General features: G+C 62.9%; 1 protein-coding gene across 4 annotated transcripts in view; it reads left to right on the top strand.

Annotated features, from left to right (window-relative positions):
• MAD1L1 (mitotic arrest deficient 1 like 1) overlaps positions 1-14,542 on the top strand; it is a 322,840-nt gene that overhangs the window by 58,838 nt on the left and 249,460 nt on the right. For 2 of the 4 annotated variants that reach the window (XM_040455715.1, XM_040455713.1), the window contains exon 10: positions 111-197. The exons of 1 other annotated variant lie outside the window; for it this stretch is intronic. In XM_040455715.1, the coding sequence (XP_040311649.1) occupies positions 111-197 (87 nt within the window). Of the gene's footprint in view, positions 1-107; positions 198-14,542 lie in introns of those variants that run through there. One more of the 4 variants, XM_040455716.1, reaches the window with a different exon arrangement.

Genomic DNA, 14,542 nt, shown 5'->3' with positions numbered 1-14,542 from the left:
ACTGGCCCGGGGACGGTGCGCGGCGCTTGAGCTGTCCCAGGTCTGGGACTCACAGAATGAGGTCCCCTCCGGGCAACGGCTGATGCTAACGTGTGTTGTTGGTCCCGCAGGACCCCGGAAGACCTTTCCAGGTTCATCGTTGACCTGCAGCAGCGAGAACTTGCCTTGCAGGACCGGAACAATGTCATCACCAGCAGGTAGGCCTGCTGGCCCCGGTGCTCGTGGGGGGCATTGGCTTCGGACAGCGGGGGCGCCAGGGAGCGTGCGTCCCCTGGGCTTGGCTCGGGAACAGCTGTGCGTCACTGTTCCCTCGGCCTGAGTGAGCGGGGGCTGGGCCGGTCTTGCGGGTGAAGGGTGCCCCCGTTTCTGTCCCACGGTGGGGACCCTGTCGAGGCAGCATGTGACTGCCGGGCCGCCTGCCGCCTTCCTGGTGCTCTGGGGGGCCATGAGAAGGATGTGCGCCTGGATCGGGAACCTCTTTGTCTTTGCCGGCCTGTCTTTGTGGCCTGGGCTCCGACTGACCCCTTGATGGTGTGGACCCCAGGCTGCGGTGGATGGGGGCGGGGGGGAAGCGTCTGCGTGTTTGTGCCCTGTGTGCGCAGAGAGGAATGGAAGCCGGGACGCCCCTGGTGGCGAGTAACAGGAAAACCCGCCCCTGCGGCGGCACGGCAAGGAAGGAGTCCCGTTCCCGGAGGGAGGCCTGCCGGCCAGCCGCTGCGTGACTTCTCCTGTGCTAGGTTTTTCCTCCTGACACCGAATGCCACTTGAGGCCAGCTGGCGCTCTGTCATTCCGTCCCGTTCTGACACGACCCCACAGGTGGAGGGCTCGGTCCCACACTCTGCCCCAACTCCAGACCCCGGTCTCCAGTCCTGGGTCCCCTGGCTGCCTGCAAACGCAGGGTTTCCCTCGCCACCCCAGCCTCGTTTGAGGATTTGCTAGAACAGCTCAGAATTCGGGAAATCGCTTCACGTGCAGTCACTGGTTTGTGATAAAGAATGCGTTCCGAGCAGCCAGCTGGGGGGGGGACCGGGGGTGAGGGGTGGGGTTGCACAGCTTCCGTGTCCTCTCTGGGCATGCCCCTCTCAGCACCTGGGCCTGCTGTCCAGCTCAGAAGCTGTCAGAGCCCCGCTTTGGGGTGTTTATGGAGTTTCCGTGCTGAAGTCATTGGCTCTTGGTGAAGAGCTCAGCCCCCACCCTGTGGTCCCCAACCTGGAAGTCCTAGCCCCCCCAGCATGTGATTGGTCGCCGTAGCCACTCCTGTGGTCCCCTCGTTAGCTCTGATGGGGCTGGGGTCGCGAGGGGGCTTGTTACGAGTGACGAAATGCCCCTCTCACCTTGGAAGCCCAGGCTCTTAGGAGCTCAGTGCCGGGAGAGGGGCAGAGACCAAATGCTTGTCCTTCGGCCGCTCCCAGGCTCTCTCAGGGTTGTCTTCCTCCCTTCTCTGGCGACCCGTCCGCAGGCACGAAGGAGAGACCTGCGCCCCACTGCCGGCGCGTCCCCCTCTGGCCTCCTCGGCCTGCCCCAGAGCTCTTCCGGCGGGACGGGGCTGCCCCGATGCTGCGGCTTGTCCACGTCCCGCGGGGACCCCTCAAGGGGCGGACAGCTGCGGGGTCTGTGACGAGGCAGCCTCAGCCCTCTGTGGACGTGGCATCTTAAGGATTCATTAGGAGCCAGAGGGAAGGTTTTCTTATTTTGGGGGTTGATGTCACTTTGAAAATGGGCTTTTAGAAGCATCTGGTTATGTTGGACATAATCACGTCAATTTAGCTTAAGAACCTCAAACGATAAAGATTGCCTTTTGCTTTCAAAGCGACTGTCAGATGAAACGGGCGTTAAAAGTGACTTGAAATTGAAGATTTTACATTTTTCTAGACGATCTTCTTCATTTTACTTTGAATTTGGGACAGAATGAACTGTCAGAGGGAAGAAAAGTCGTCTTCATTTTTCTCAGGCCCGGCTGTGAGGTGGCAGGAAGGCCGGCTTCCGTGTGCGGGGACGTGAGGGCGCAGGGGCCCGCTGCGCACTGGCTTGCAGGTGTGAGCGCGGAGTGACCTTTGCATTGATCCCTTTCGGGATTGGCTTGGGCATGGCCTCTGCCTCCGGCAGCAGTCCCCCCCCCTGGGGACCCCCAGGCACCTTGTCCTACTCCCGGTCCCCTCTGAGAGTGAGGCAGCCACCCCGGAGTCTGTCTCGGGCAGCAGTCCCCCCCTCTCCCCGGGGACCCCCAGACACCTTGTCCTTCTCCTGGTCCCCTCTGAGAGTGAGGCAGTCACCCCGGAGTCTATCTCGGGCAGCAGTCCCCCATGGGGACCCCCGGGCACCTTGTCCTCCTGGTCCCCTCTGAGAGTGAGTGGCCACCTCAGAGCAAGGGCACATCTCAGGCGTCCCTGGGAGTAGGCCCTTGGTGTCGCACTCAGTCCACACACGGCCACCAGGGCGGACCGGCTGGCCAGTCCAGGGCCACGGCCCCGTAGGAGGAGCTGAGCGCTCAGGTGATAGGGGAGGCCAGGTGGCTCCCGCTGTGCTTGTTCATGATAGATCTGTGTGTGGGCTCCGGGAAGAGATGGTGGGGGGCCCTTGACATGTGGCCCTTCCTGACCGGGACAGAGAGGTCTTGTGGCCTGGCATCCTTCATGCTGGTAGGCTGCCGGGCAGCTGCTGGTCCCGTGGGCAAGAACGCGACGTGGGCTGGTCGTGGCCTTCTGCGTGGAGGGCAGGGAGGCCTGGTCAGGATGGCGGACCTCACTTCTCACGTTCGCGGCCAGTGAAGCAGAAATTGAGGCCACGTGGGAAAAGGCACCTTGGCCAGCGGCTGAGAATGTGGGGTCTCGGCAGGTGCAGGCCTGCAGGGTCAGGGCCTGAGTGTTCAGAGGGCCTTCCTGCTCACACAAGCAGGGGAGCAAGCGACTTGAGGCCGTGGTGCCCAGGCCGGAGGGCGGGCCCTGTGAGTTTGGGCCCCAGGCATTTCTTCTGGTCTGTCCCTCACCGGGTCCTTCTGTGGCGGCTTCGAGTCAGGCTGCACCAGCCCCGCCGTGGCTCATTCAGGGAAGGATCTGGTGCTCTAGTGTCCTGCGCTCGCCTCACTTGGGGGAGGTGAGGGAAGGCACATCCCTGGGCCACGGCTGGCCAACCCCGGAGTGGAGCGGAGTGTGCCCGTATCACTGCTGGCGGGCCTGGTCCCGCACTGCCGCCAGCTTCGCTGGGATTTGTGCCTCCGTCGATGTTCATGCCCGTGGCCTGGAGGCTGCAAGGCCAGCGGTGGGCTGGGGCATTCAGAGGCAGGAACCTTCCAGAGCCCTCCCAAGTTGCAGGGGGGTGGAGGTGTTCTTCTTCCGGTGGTAGAGATGAACTTCGCTGCTGGTTTCATGCACGTTTCCCTGAGTTCTGAGCTCTGATTTCCTTACGTCAAAGTGGGGCCCGTGTCTACCCTGAGGGCTGTTTTGAGGTGTGACAATGGCCCCAGTGTTCATTAGCGCCCTGGGAACGCCCGGAGACGTGGGGCCCTCTGTGGCGTGGGGCCGGGAGTCAGGAGGGTTTCCGGTTGGCGCTAGGGCACCCCTGCCCTTTGAGGGGTGTTGTGAACTCTTAGGCCAGGCTCTCTGTGGTTTCCCCTTCCGTGGCCATTCTCGGACTGCTGCAGGGCACCAGCGGGCACTGACGCGAAGGGGTTTGGTGGTGCCTTCAGACAGGAGGTTAATTACAGCACAGGGAACCCTGCCTTTTTGCCGCTGCTGCCGTAGGTTTAGTTTTGGTTCTCGGAGGCTGAAGTCTCACGGTCTTCCCCCCCCCAGGCTGTGTGCCGCGGACACAGGGTGACTGTGGAGGATCTGGGTGTGTCCTGTGACCCCGTGCTCCGCCCAGAGCTCACGGGATGCTGTTGTGAGCCGCCTCGCCCTCGCCGGGCCTCACTACACAACCTATGCACCGCTCGCTGTTGGCTTCTAGAGCCGGGCCATGGCTGGGAGGTTGTTTTCCTTTGGGGCCCAGACCACGGCGCCTGTGACTGGTGTGGGTGCGGGGGTGGGGGGAGCATCTGCACCTGTGACAGATGTGGAGGCAGGGGGAGCTGCCACGGGCCCTCGAGAACCAGCCCCGCAGCCCTTGCCCTGCGCGCTCGTGCTGAGGGTCCTGGCACTTGGGGCGGGTGAGTCCCGGGACCCTGGGCCGCTTCCGTAAGCACATCCGAGCCCCGGGCCGTCCCGTCGCTGTAGGTGGTTTGAAGCATGGCATTTTCCTCTCTGTAAGAGCTGCCTCCCGAGAGCCCCCGGTCGCAAGCTGTCAGGGGTCATGAGCCCTGGCGCACCCAGGGTCACAGTCCTGCCACACACGGCCAGCATGTCATTCTCGCCGCTGCCACGAGCGCTGGGCCTTGTGTGGTGAGGGGACTCGGGTGGGTGGGCGGTCCTTGCGCATGCTGCCCGTCTCCGGCTGCGAGCGGCACTGCCCTTGGCTGTGTGCTTTCCCGGCAGCCGGCCGGCCGATGGGTTCTGTGTCACCCCCGAGGGGGGGGCGGTGAAGATCAGCATCAGGGTCATAATTCTTTGTGTGGCTCTTTCCCTGCTGTTCGTGCGAAGCATTTGGGCTGTCGTCTCAAACCGCCTGGAGTATGATTAGGCCTTGTCACCTCTGTCACCCTGTGTCTATGTGAGTTATGGTGCTCTCAAGCTGTCCCGAGGCCAGCAGGGCTGGTGACGGCCGCAGAAGATTCACGATGACCGAGGACCTGTTCTCTCTGTGCACGGGGAGCCCTGTGCCTGGAGAGCGGCCAGGTCACTGGCTCGAGGCTCAGGCTGCCCGTGCTGGAGTCCTGACCCACCACCGAGTTGCTGTGTGTCTTAGGCAGTAGAATCGCCTCTCTGCCTCACCTGTCGGGACAACGGTGGCGGTAACTGTCACGGGGCTGTCGAGAGCCAAGTACGGAGGTTCTTTCTGTCAGTGTTGGGTGGCCCGGCGCCCGGTGAGGGAACGGGGCAGCGGTGGCTTCTGGGGCGGCCGAGGGCAGGGCGCTGAGAGTTGTCTCCTGTGTGTGGTCGGGGGAGGACGCGGAGGGGCTGGGCCCATGGTCCGTGGGAAGGACAGTGGTGGCAGGCGAGAGAACCAGACTGGTGGGGTTTTGGTGGGAGCTCGTGGAACAGCAGCCTGCTTCGTGTGTCCACGGGGGGTGACCAGGAAGTCGCTTCAGAGGTGCTTATGTTGAGGAGCCCGTGAGGAGGTAGAGGTCGTCCCGCCTGGGACCCTGCTGGCCCCTAGGCTTTGCTCAGGTCTCGGCTGCGTTTCACTTGCCCGCCTCAGCTAGGCTTCCCGTCAGATTGTGTGTCACGTATGAAGTGTGTTTTGATCGCGTGCTTGTTTACCTTGACCCTGGCGCAGGGACGTGTCTAGGTCATGGGAGTCACAGCTGTGGTTCTGGTCAGAGTGACGTCGGGCACACGGCGAGCGCGTGCGCTGCCGGAGGCGGGTGCCACCAGCGCTGCAGGTGCGCGGGCCTCGGCTCGGCCCGGCCCCGGCCCTCTGGTCGTTCTCGGTTGCTGAAACCACAGGCGGTTGTCGCGGCTCCGCCTGCGAAGCACATCCGGAATCGCAGCGCTGACCCTGACGGCACTAGCCGTGTCACCGCCGCACCGTGAGGACGTCCCCAGCCGCTCTCCCTGCCCCGTGGGGTCGGTGTAGGAGGGTTCCCTGGAGACACGTGTCAGACAGATCACGTCCCTCGGGCGGCCTCTGCCGTGCGAAACCTTCTGGGACATTCCGTTTCCCCTGCCAGGGGGACCGTGGCCCGTTGCCGCCCTCGGGGTCCTGCTTCTCTCACCCCTTCCGTCACTGTCGTGTGTCCGTGTCCTCACGTCCTCGTCCCCGCCCGGCGGCCAGATGCATCGGCAGTCGGGGGTGGGGTGGGGGGGTGCGTGGGCACCTGTGTGGCCCGCAGCGGGCCCGGCACTGCCCCCTGACTCCTGACGCCTCGTCCTGGCCGTGGTGCGGCCAGCTCTCACCATGGTCTGCTGTCCCTCATGCTGTGCCGCCTGAGTGGCTTGAAGCCATTCCCGCACGTCCCACTAGAGGGTAAACTTGGCTGCTTTGCCTTATTCTAAGTGGTGAGTTTTGTAATTCCCCTTAACGGCTCCCGGAAAGGCTCTTCCTGCTCCGTTTGCGGCTGATGCCCAAGTGGAGACAGCCTGGTGTCCTCGGTGTGGCTGTGACACATGTGTCCCTACGAGCAGACCGGTGCCGTCACTGAGATCGTGGCCCTGAAGGGCATCGAGTGCTTTACCACGGGCCATGTGAGGCTCGATGGAGTGCTGGCTTGTGCCGGGGCCGGTGTGGGTAACCCCCGTGGGGAGGGGCTGGCGGTGTGCACGCGTGTGTATGCACGTGTCCTTGCACACGTGTGCTCACACTGGTGCAGAGGCTCTGAGAGGTAGAATGGTGTTTGGTCAGAGAGACGTAGTTGTTTCTGACCACGAGGTCAATCAGGGAACGTTCCGCGGGCCCAGTAGCTTTTGAATTAGATCTGGCCGGGACTGTGAAAAACAACAAAAACAAACCAGAGAACAGCATACGTGAGGAGTGTGAGGGATGAGGGCTGGGATGTCCCACCTGCCTCGCGGGCCCCACGCGTCTGTCTTGAAGGACACGCTTCGCGGCGCCACCCCCTCCCTCCCCCTCGGCCGGGGTCTCTTCTGTCCGCTGGCGCAGACTGCAGGGCCCCGGGTCAGGGCTGCTGGCGAGGCCCCAAGGGCCGTCCTCCGGGAGCACCTGGCTGTGGGGAACCTGCCCGGGATTTCTGTGTCCTGCTCCTGTCCCCGACCCCTGCAGTCCCACGCGGGCTGGCCCCCGGCAGGCTGGACCCCGCAGACGTGTGTCCGCCAGGGTGCGGGGCGCCCCGCTGCCCGAGCCAGCTTGGTGGCCAGGGAGGTGGGATACGTGCGTCAGCCCACGTGAGTCGAGGCTGCCCACATGGACTTCATTTTCTTCCTCTCCGGAGTGGAGGTCGTGACAGTGCCTACGTCCCAGGGGTGGGTGTCACGCCTGTAGCGAGCACGGCACCAGCCAGCCGTCCGGGCCCAGTGAGAGGCAGCCTTTCTCTGTGTACGAGCCCAGGCAGGTTCCCGGTCTGTGTTTACAGCCCCTTCCGGAAGCTCTCGTGTCCGGTACGCGCGTGTCCACACAGGCCTCTCTCCTCCCCTCGGCCGCCTGAGGGGACGTGAGCTGGGCCTTTGAGGCGGTTGGGCAGGGCAGGTGTGGTCGCTGCGGGACCGCTGCCTTCCTGCACGGGGTCAGCCTGCAGCCGCCCGTCACGTTGGTTCTCAAACCCGCTCCCTTCTTGGGCCCGTCAGCAGGAGAAAGAGAACCCAGGAACCTCTGTGCCCGTCGAGGCTGAACAGAGGGACGCTGGGCCTCCCCTTCCACGCCGTCCGGCCGAGGGGTGCCGGCACCTGCCTGCAGTGCCCGTGTTTGGACGTGAGGTGGTGCCCGCCGCTCTGGAAGCCTCTTGCGCCCGCCGGTCCTGGAGCCTCCTCCACGGCCTCCCCCCCCCCCCCCCCGCAGGACTGCTGCTCCCAAGCCTATAAATCCTGTGGCCAATTAGAGAGGGGGAGGGAGGAGGGGGGAGCGTGAGGGGAGCGCTGCAGGTGGCGGGCGGCGGGCGTCTTCCCTGATGCCTCTCCTGGAGCCGCGGGCTGCGGTGCTTCCGGCCGTCTCCTGACCGGTGTTGGCGAGACCCGCAGGGCGGGCGCCTCGAGGCCTCCTGGGGGGGCGCAGACCTTCGACTGACACCCTCTCTGGCTCGGCCAGGGAGCATAGGACTTGCCCCCATCATCCAGACCGTGACTGTCCAGCTCCTGTCCCGAGGCCGAGGCCCCTCACCCCTGGGAGAGAGCCCAGTCTATCTGAGGTCCCGAGGGTTTCCTGGTGGTGCCAGCCTGGCACAGGGGCGGGTGTAGGGGGACAGCCTCAGGCAGCCAAGTCTAGGGTCTGGGTCTGGGGACGTGTCATTTAAGTCTTCCGACAAGCCGGACGACGGAGCCGCGCGTCGTCGTGGGGATCGGTGCTTCTCACGGGCTGCGCAGAGCGCAAATCAGGGCGTGCGTGTGGAGCTGTGCTGGCCATTGCAGCTTTTTGGGCTGGAGACCTCGCCGGCTCCTCTGCCGTGTGGCGCCCGTGGCGTGGCCTCCGAATGGCCCTCAGGTCAGCAAGCGTTTCAAGGCAAGTTCTGGACAGCAGGCCCCATGTCTCCACCCAGCTCCCAGGACCACAGCTTGAGAGGCAAGAAGTGCTCTCAGTCTGTGCCTCGGTTTCCCGCCTGTCCACAGAGAGCTTCTCAGGAGAAGGTCCCCGAAGTTCTCTGAGCTCTCTGGACGGAGGGTGGCAGGATTTTCCGTAGGGGGACTGTCGGTGTTGTCGGGAGTCATCGGCCTCCCGCTGGCGGGGCCCTCACCTGGGGTGGCTGCACTCAAGGTGTGCTGCTCCGTGGGGGTGGCGCGTGGGCGCGTGTACACGTGTGTCACCTTGGGCCAGCCTCCAGGCCCTTCGCTCCACATGCAGACCCGAGGAGGGTTCTAGGCTGCCCGATGGGACTGTGCTGGGTGAGTTGCCGCCTGGTTGGCCTCTGTTGGAGTCCTGCTTGTGACCCAGGAGGTTACCCTGTGCTTGGTGCTCCGGAGTCTGAGAGTCACCGCTGTACCCTTGGGGGACAGAGCCTGTCCTCATCGGACTGTCCAGACTCAGGCCCGGTGCCCCTTCTGTGCGCCCTGGGGCTTGTGCACCTGGGGCTGTGCTGGCAGGGACACGCGGTTTGGCCCTGTGGTTCTGCAGGGAGGGGCTGCATAGACGTGATGGCGGGCAGGGTGTAGGACAGCAGTGGGTCAGAAGATCTGGGCTCTGTAGCAGAGGCCAGCCCGGCCCACTCCATGGGCAGAAGAGGGCAGGTATGGCTGGGGATGTGGGTGTGTGGGTAGGGGAGGGCAGGGGAGGGCAGGGTGTGGCTGTGGGTAGGGGAGGGCAGGGGAGGGCCGGGGAGGTCAGGGCTCTGGCTGCTCTGGGCTGAGCTGTCCAGCTGCCGCGAGCTCCGGCCACGGGTTGTCAGCCTGCTGCAGCAGCCGGCTCGCGTCTTCTCTTGTCAGCCAGAGGAGATGCCATTAATGCTGCACGCCCAGACTGTTTTCTTACGTGTTTTGCATTTCCGTATTTAAAACGTAATTTGCATATTCATGGTCTTTTAAATAAGTTTTTATTGTTAAGGGACGTGCAAGTGGATGAAATGTGAAACTCCCCCTTTTATTCAAGGCCTGGGAAGAATTTTCATCCCCAAGATGAAGTCTCTTTCTGGGCGGTTAGTCCTGCAGCGGTTCTGTAGGAAAATCACCCGGGAAGCCAGCGCGTCAGGGGTTCGGGTGGCCGTGCCCTCGGCCACACTGGGCGGGGCCCGCGGCCTGCGTCCCCGTCTCTTGCCAGGCCCGGGCTGTGCCTCGCCTCCGGCTCTCCCTGGCCAGGCCTGGCCTTCCTCTGGGAGCGGGGGCGGAACGTCAGGTAGACGGGACTGAGCCCTTCCCTGCAGACCAGAGAGCCTTCCGGGCGGATCCAGGCTGCTTGCCAGAGAGCCCTGCCCCCCGGGCCCGCGCCCTCCCTTGCGGTGTGGGCAGCGTCCGCCTTGCTTCATGCCGCACCGGCTGCGGACGGGCACCCGAGGGAGCCTCTGCGGCGGAAGACCCAGCCTCGGGTGAGGCGGCCGCGGTGTTCCCGCTCTGCCGACGGCGCGGGACTCGGACAGAGCCGGTCGCCCTCCTCCTGTCTGTGGGGAGGGGCCAGGCGCCTGTCCGCTCCCTCGGGGTCATGATTTTAGGGGTGTGTGAGGTGCTGGCCTGGGGCTGGTCGTAGACCCGCTGGTACTCCTGTTTCCCTGAGTTCGGGCGCCGGTCAGCTTGGCCGAGCTTCTGGGACGTGTGGGTGGTGGGGAGCTGAGTGGAGTCACCGAGGACCGGCGAGGAGCAGGGTGCCCTGGACGTCCATCGGCCTTGGGGTCTTGCGTGGACGCCGAGATTGGCTCACGGAGACAGCTCACGGGCTGTCCCGGCTTCTGAACCCCCAGAGTCGTGGCCACGGCGGCCTGCCCCGTGGTCAGTGTGGTGCAGAGTAGCCAAACGAGGGCTCCTTAGAGCCCGAACGAGAGAACTCCGCTCTGGAAGGTCCTTGGAGCAGCCAGGGCGACTGAGGCTGAGGAGGGAAGCCTGGCTCGACTCCGCCCTGGGTCGCTGACGGGGCCAGCCGGGAGTGCAGTGCTTCCTGGCCGCTGGGCTCCTTCTTGTTTTCACACGGTATTTTTTTCTCGTCTCAGGCAGGGCCTTCGTACGTAGCACACAGAGGCCTAGAAGACACAATGACAAGTTTTCAACGTTTTTATACAGTCAGACGCGTGGGGCAGAGCACACTCTTGGCAAAGCCAGAAATGAGGTCTCACAGTCTGTGTGGACTAGTCCTGCAGTGTTTCTGACCGTGAACCTGGGTGCTCTGGGCTGCAGACCCCCGGGCGTCACCCTCACTGCCCTGCCCGAGTGGAGGATGGGCTGCCGCGGACCATGACGGCAGCCCTCAGTGTGAGCGCCTGCTCCTGGCCCCACGGCTGCGTGACGGGCAGCGTCCGCTTCCGTCGGGCCGGCCGTCCCCGCGCACCCGGATTCACAGACGCGGTGTCAGAGTGCGTGCCCCTGAGCTGCAGGTGCCTGGTCTCCACACGGACACCCTCGTGCTGGGTGCATGCTGGTCACCCTTGGGTGGTGGTCTTGGACGCCCCTTCACGTCGCAGCCTTGAAGGCCTCCCCCGGTTTCTTCCTGTAGCTGGAGGGCCGTCTCAGGGTGTGTCCTTTGTCCTGCCGGCCTCCAGAAGTGTTTGAAAGACAGTTTTTTCTGGCACTTTTGTTGTGTTTTCCACCTGCTCAGGGCTCTGTCCCGGTGACCGGTCCCTCTGGAGACCAGGGGCAGGTGCAGAGATGGGGCTCAGTTAGACACCCAGGGCCGCACACGCTGTGGGCCCAGGTGGAAGGCAGAGGGGACACCTGGGCGCACTTTCATTGGCCAACCGTGTCTGCAGACCTTGACCTGGGGAGGGGAAGGGCCGAGCTGGAGGCTGGCTGCTCGTGGCCGACAGACTCCCTTTTTAGGAGGTCACACCAGGGAGCTGTTTTCAGTCTGGCTCCGCGGCGGAACGAGCCCATCGTAGTGCATTCTCCATGACTGGGGCTCGGCTCACGGCCAGCCACTGTGTGGGGCGCTGCCTGGGTTCATACAGCGGCCCTCACCCACGGCCCCCGCCCTGTCTCCGGGGGTCCGACCGCGCACGTGGTGAGAGGAGACCGAGGCACGCTGTCTGTGCTCACGCCGCCGGGATGGGATGGTGGCTGGGTGACAGGAGAGGCTGGCTGTCTCCCCGGGGCCTCTTATTGAACGTTGGAGCTGAGGTTCTAGGTGCTTCCGTTTCCTCGGGTCCTTGGAGCCTCTGCCCCTCCTCTGTCCAGACAGAGGCTCCGCAGGTTCCTTGGAGAACTGACCACGGCGGAAGTCACCGACACCGTGCAGGCACTTGGTGGCGGCCGTCGCTGTCCTGAGCGGAGTCTGTGCTTGCTGGCCTCGTGCCAGCTCGGCCCCTGCGGCAGGCAGAGCCTCGGTTCCTGCCTTCCCGGCTTGAGGGCCGGCACTGAGGACGTCTTGCCCGTTGTGGTCCCTGCAGCCCTGACTCAGTCCCTGGTTCCGGCAGGCCGGCCCCCACCGGCCTCCTCGCCTTGAACTGGACTTTATCTTCAGAAGCAGGAAACTCGAGTTTGCCATTCCTGCCCCGGATCCTCACCTCTCAGTGTAGTTTTGCCTCACCTTTGTCAGCAAGTCTACTCGGGCTTCTGTCTGCGGTCCTGGGATAACCGTGGGCTCGCGGGGAGACCGTCTCTGCCCCGCGTGCGCTGGGAGCGCAGCGAGCGGGGGGCCGGCGGGACAACTCGTGAATAGTGTGCGTGGGGAGCTCCCCCGGCGACGAGATCTGTCTCGCGCCCGTCCTCTCCGAGCCCGGCTTCGGCCTCCCCGCGTGCTCTGCGGCCGCAGCTCCTTAACGGGTCGTGGCATGTCTCTCTCCCGCCCCCAGAGACTCTTAGGTGACGTTGGTCCCACGGAGCTGCTTTTGGAGGCGGCGTGGTGTGGCGGTTGGAGCAGAGGGGGTCTGAGGGGGCTTGAGGGGGCTTAAGGGGGCTCGCGGTTCCCGAGCCCAGGGCCTCTGTTTGGGAGGAAGACTCGGGGATTCTTGTTGACGAGCCCCTCGAGTTTCCGGATGACTTTGTGTGGAATCGGTAAGCTCTGTGGCTTGGCCGGGGAGCCCAGCTGCCGCTGGCCCATTCTCGGGAGCCAGCCCGGGAACACACCTGCTGATTCTCGTGTACGAGTGCCGGGTAGCGAGTCTCTGATGTCATAAGTCAGCCTCAGTAGGCTTTTCAGCTTGTTTGCAAAGCATTAAAACCCACTCAGCCCGACAGGCCGGCCCAGAGGAAGCGTAGGGAGACTGGGACGGAGAGGAGCTCGCGGACAGAGGGCCCGGCCTGGGGGCCTCAGCGTCCGTTGAGCGCGTTTAGCTCAGGTCAACTTGTTTGAGAACAGTGGCCGCCGGAAGGCATCGTTCGGCACGCGCGTTGGTTGGTGCCTCTGAGCCTGGTAAAGAGCGGATAAGACAGAGTGGGAGCAAAGAAGGGTACGCTTGTGAAGCACCTGAGGAAACCAGAAGCTTCCCATCCATCATCATATCTGCTCCCTGCACTGACCTGCGCCCTAGATGCCGCCGCGTTCCTCGCTGGCACAGGTTTCACCGTCAGGCGGTCACTTCACGTTGGAGTCTGGGTGTGATCTCGGCCGTGTCCGTCTCCAGAACCTGCGTGCTCTCTCATCATCTTGTCTCTTGTCAAGCAATGATTTTTCACGCTGGGTTAACTGTGGATCGCTCCTTCGGGTCACGAGACCCTTTTTACTGACCCGGGGCTGATACTGATGTGAAGAAACTCCATTTAGCAGACTCAGTAGGGAGAACAGCCTTGCTTTAACTACGGGCGGGCGGTGGTGGTCAGTGTGTTGTCAAGCACCCAACACCCGTTGGTGCCCAGTCGTTGTGGCCGGTGCTGCAGACCTTCGGGATCAAGTAAATCCCTGCGTGGGAGGAGCTTTGCTCCTGCCTGGGAAGGGAGGACAGCAGCGAATTGACCGGAGAACTGGAAGGTGGTGCCGATCTCTGCCATGCTTCCCAGGTGCCGGAACTGCACAGATTCCCAGTTGGCTGCTTGACAATTTTGTGCGGGGAAATTCCTGAAGGTGCAGATTCTTGGGACGTTCCCCGAGAGGTTGAGATTTAGGACTCTTTGCTAACCACGCGTTACGCCTCAATTAGCACACCGCTCCCTCGTGTTCACGACTGGCGCGCACACGTTGTGGCCGTGAGTTGGTGGGTGAGAATCCAGCATGTTCTCTGGCAGAGGCTGGACTCCTGCCCACCCACCCAGATGAGACCCTCGCCCCCACACCACACTGCCCTCCCTTTGCTGTCTGAGGACTCCTTTATGCTAAAAAATTATTAGAAACAAAGAGCCATTGTTGGTAGGGTTTGTCTTTTGATAGTCGCTATTCCTGGAAATTAAATTTCAGAGATTATTTATAATATATTTATAATTTCATTAACAGAAACAGCCTCTTAAAAAACATTTTTTTTTTTTTGAAATAGTGAGATTTAGTGCAAAGAATGACATTTCACACTCGTGCACATCTTTTCAATGTCGCTTAGATGGGAGGTTGCTGGGTTCTCCTATCTGCTCCCGTATTCCATCTGTTGTGGTTTCCTAGCTGAAGTATATGAAAAAGTCCAGCCTCAAACAGATGTGTAGTCGGAAGAGGAGGACCTCGCAGATCTGCACAGACTTTCCTGACTGGCGCCAGGTGGCCCCCCCCTCCCCCCAGCTGGTGCTCAGAGCTCCTCGTGGCGGGTCGTGCTGCTGTTGGACACCCCCTGGGGCTGGTCTTTTCTCTACGGTGTTTCTTTGAGTTCCTCATTGGAGCGTCGAGGGCATTTTGTAACGTTTCTCCCTTTGAAGTCAGGAGCACTGTCATTAAACGTTTGGGAAGACCTGTCCAGTTCGCTTTTTCTCGGGGAGGTGTTCCTCCACATCTCAGAGAAAAGGCCTGCTTTGCCGCCCGTTGTGGTGTCTGAAGGAGGTGATGTCTGCTTTTCTGGAGCAGAGTGGGGCTTCCTTCCAGGTGTTCCTGTGTGGGGGATGAGTGTGGCAGGCCGGCCGGGCTCGCGGCGGCTCCCACTGGGTTTCCGCTGGAGTTGAGACCTTGGCAGCCGCCGAGTGCCTGGAGAGCATAGGCCTCTGGGGGTCAAGAACGGCCCTCAGTGAGAGAATGCGGCCTCAGAGACATTTACAACTGCTGAACTCACTTGAGCTCTTTGGGGACTGATGCCGTTTGAATGGGCAGGTTTTTGTGTTTATCGTGGCAGAGAGCTGACTTCTCGTGCTCATGTGTTCC

Source organism: Herpailurus yagouaroundi, unplaced genomic scaffold (assembly GCF_014898765.1).
Source record: "Herpailurus yagouaroundi ecotype Mexico unplaced genomic scaffold, PumYag 216, whole genome shotgun sequence".
In the NCBI taxonomy this organism is placed as follows: domain Eukaryota; kingdom Metazoa; phylum Chordata; class Mammalia; order Carnivora; family Felidae; genus Herpailurus; species Herpailurus yagouaroundi.
Note: the sequence above shows the minus strand (reverse complement) of the source record. Positions and strands in the feature narration are given on the sequence as shown.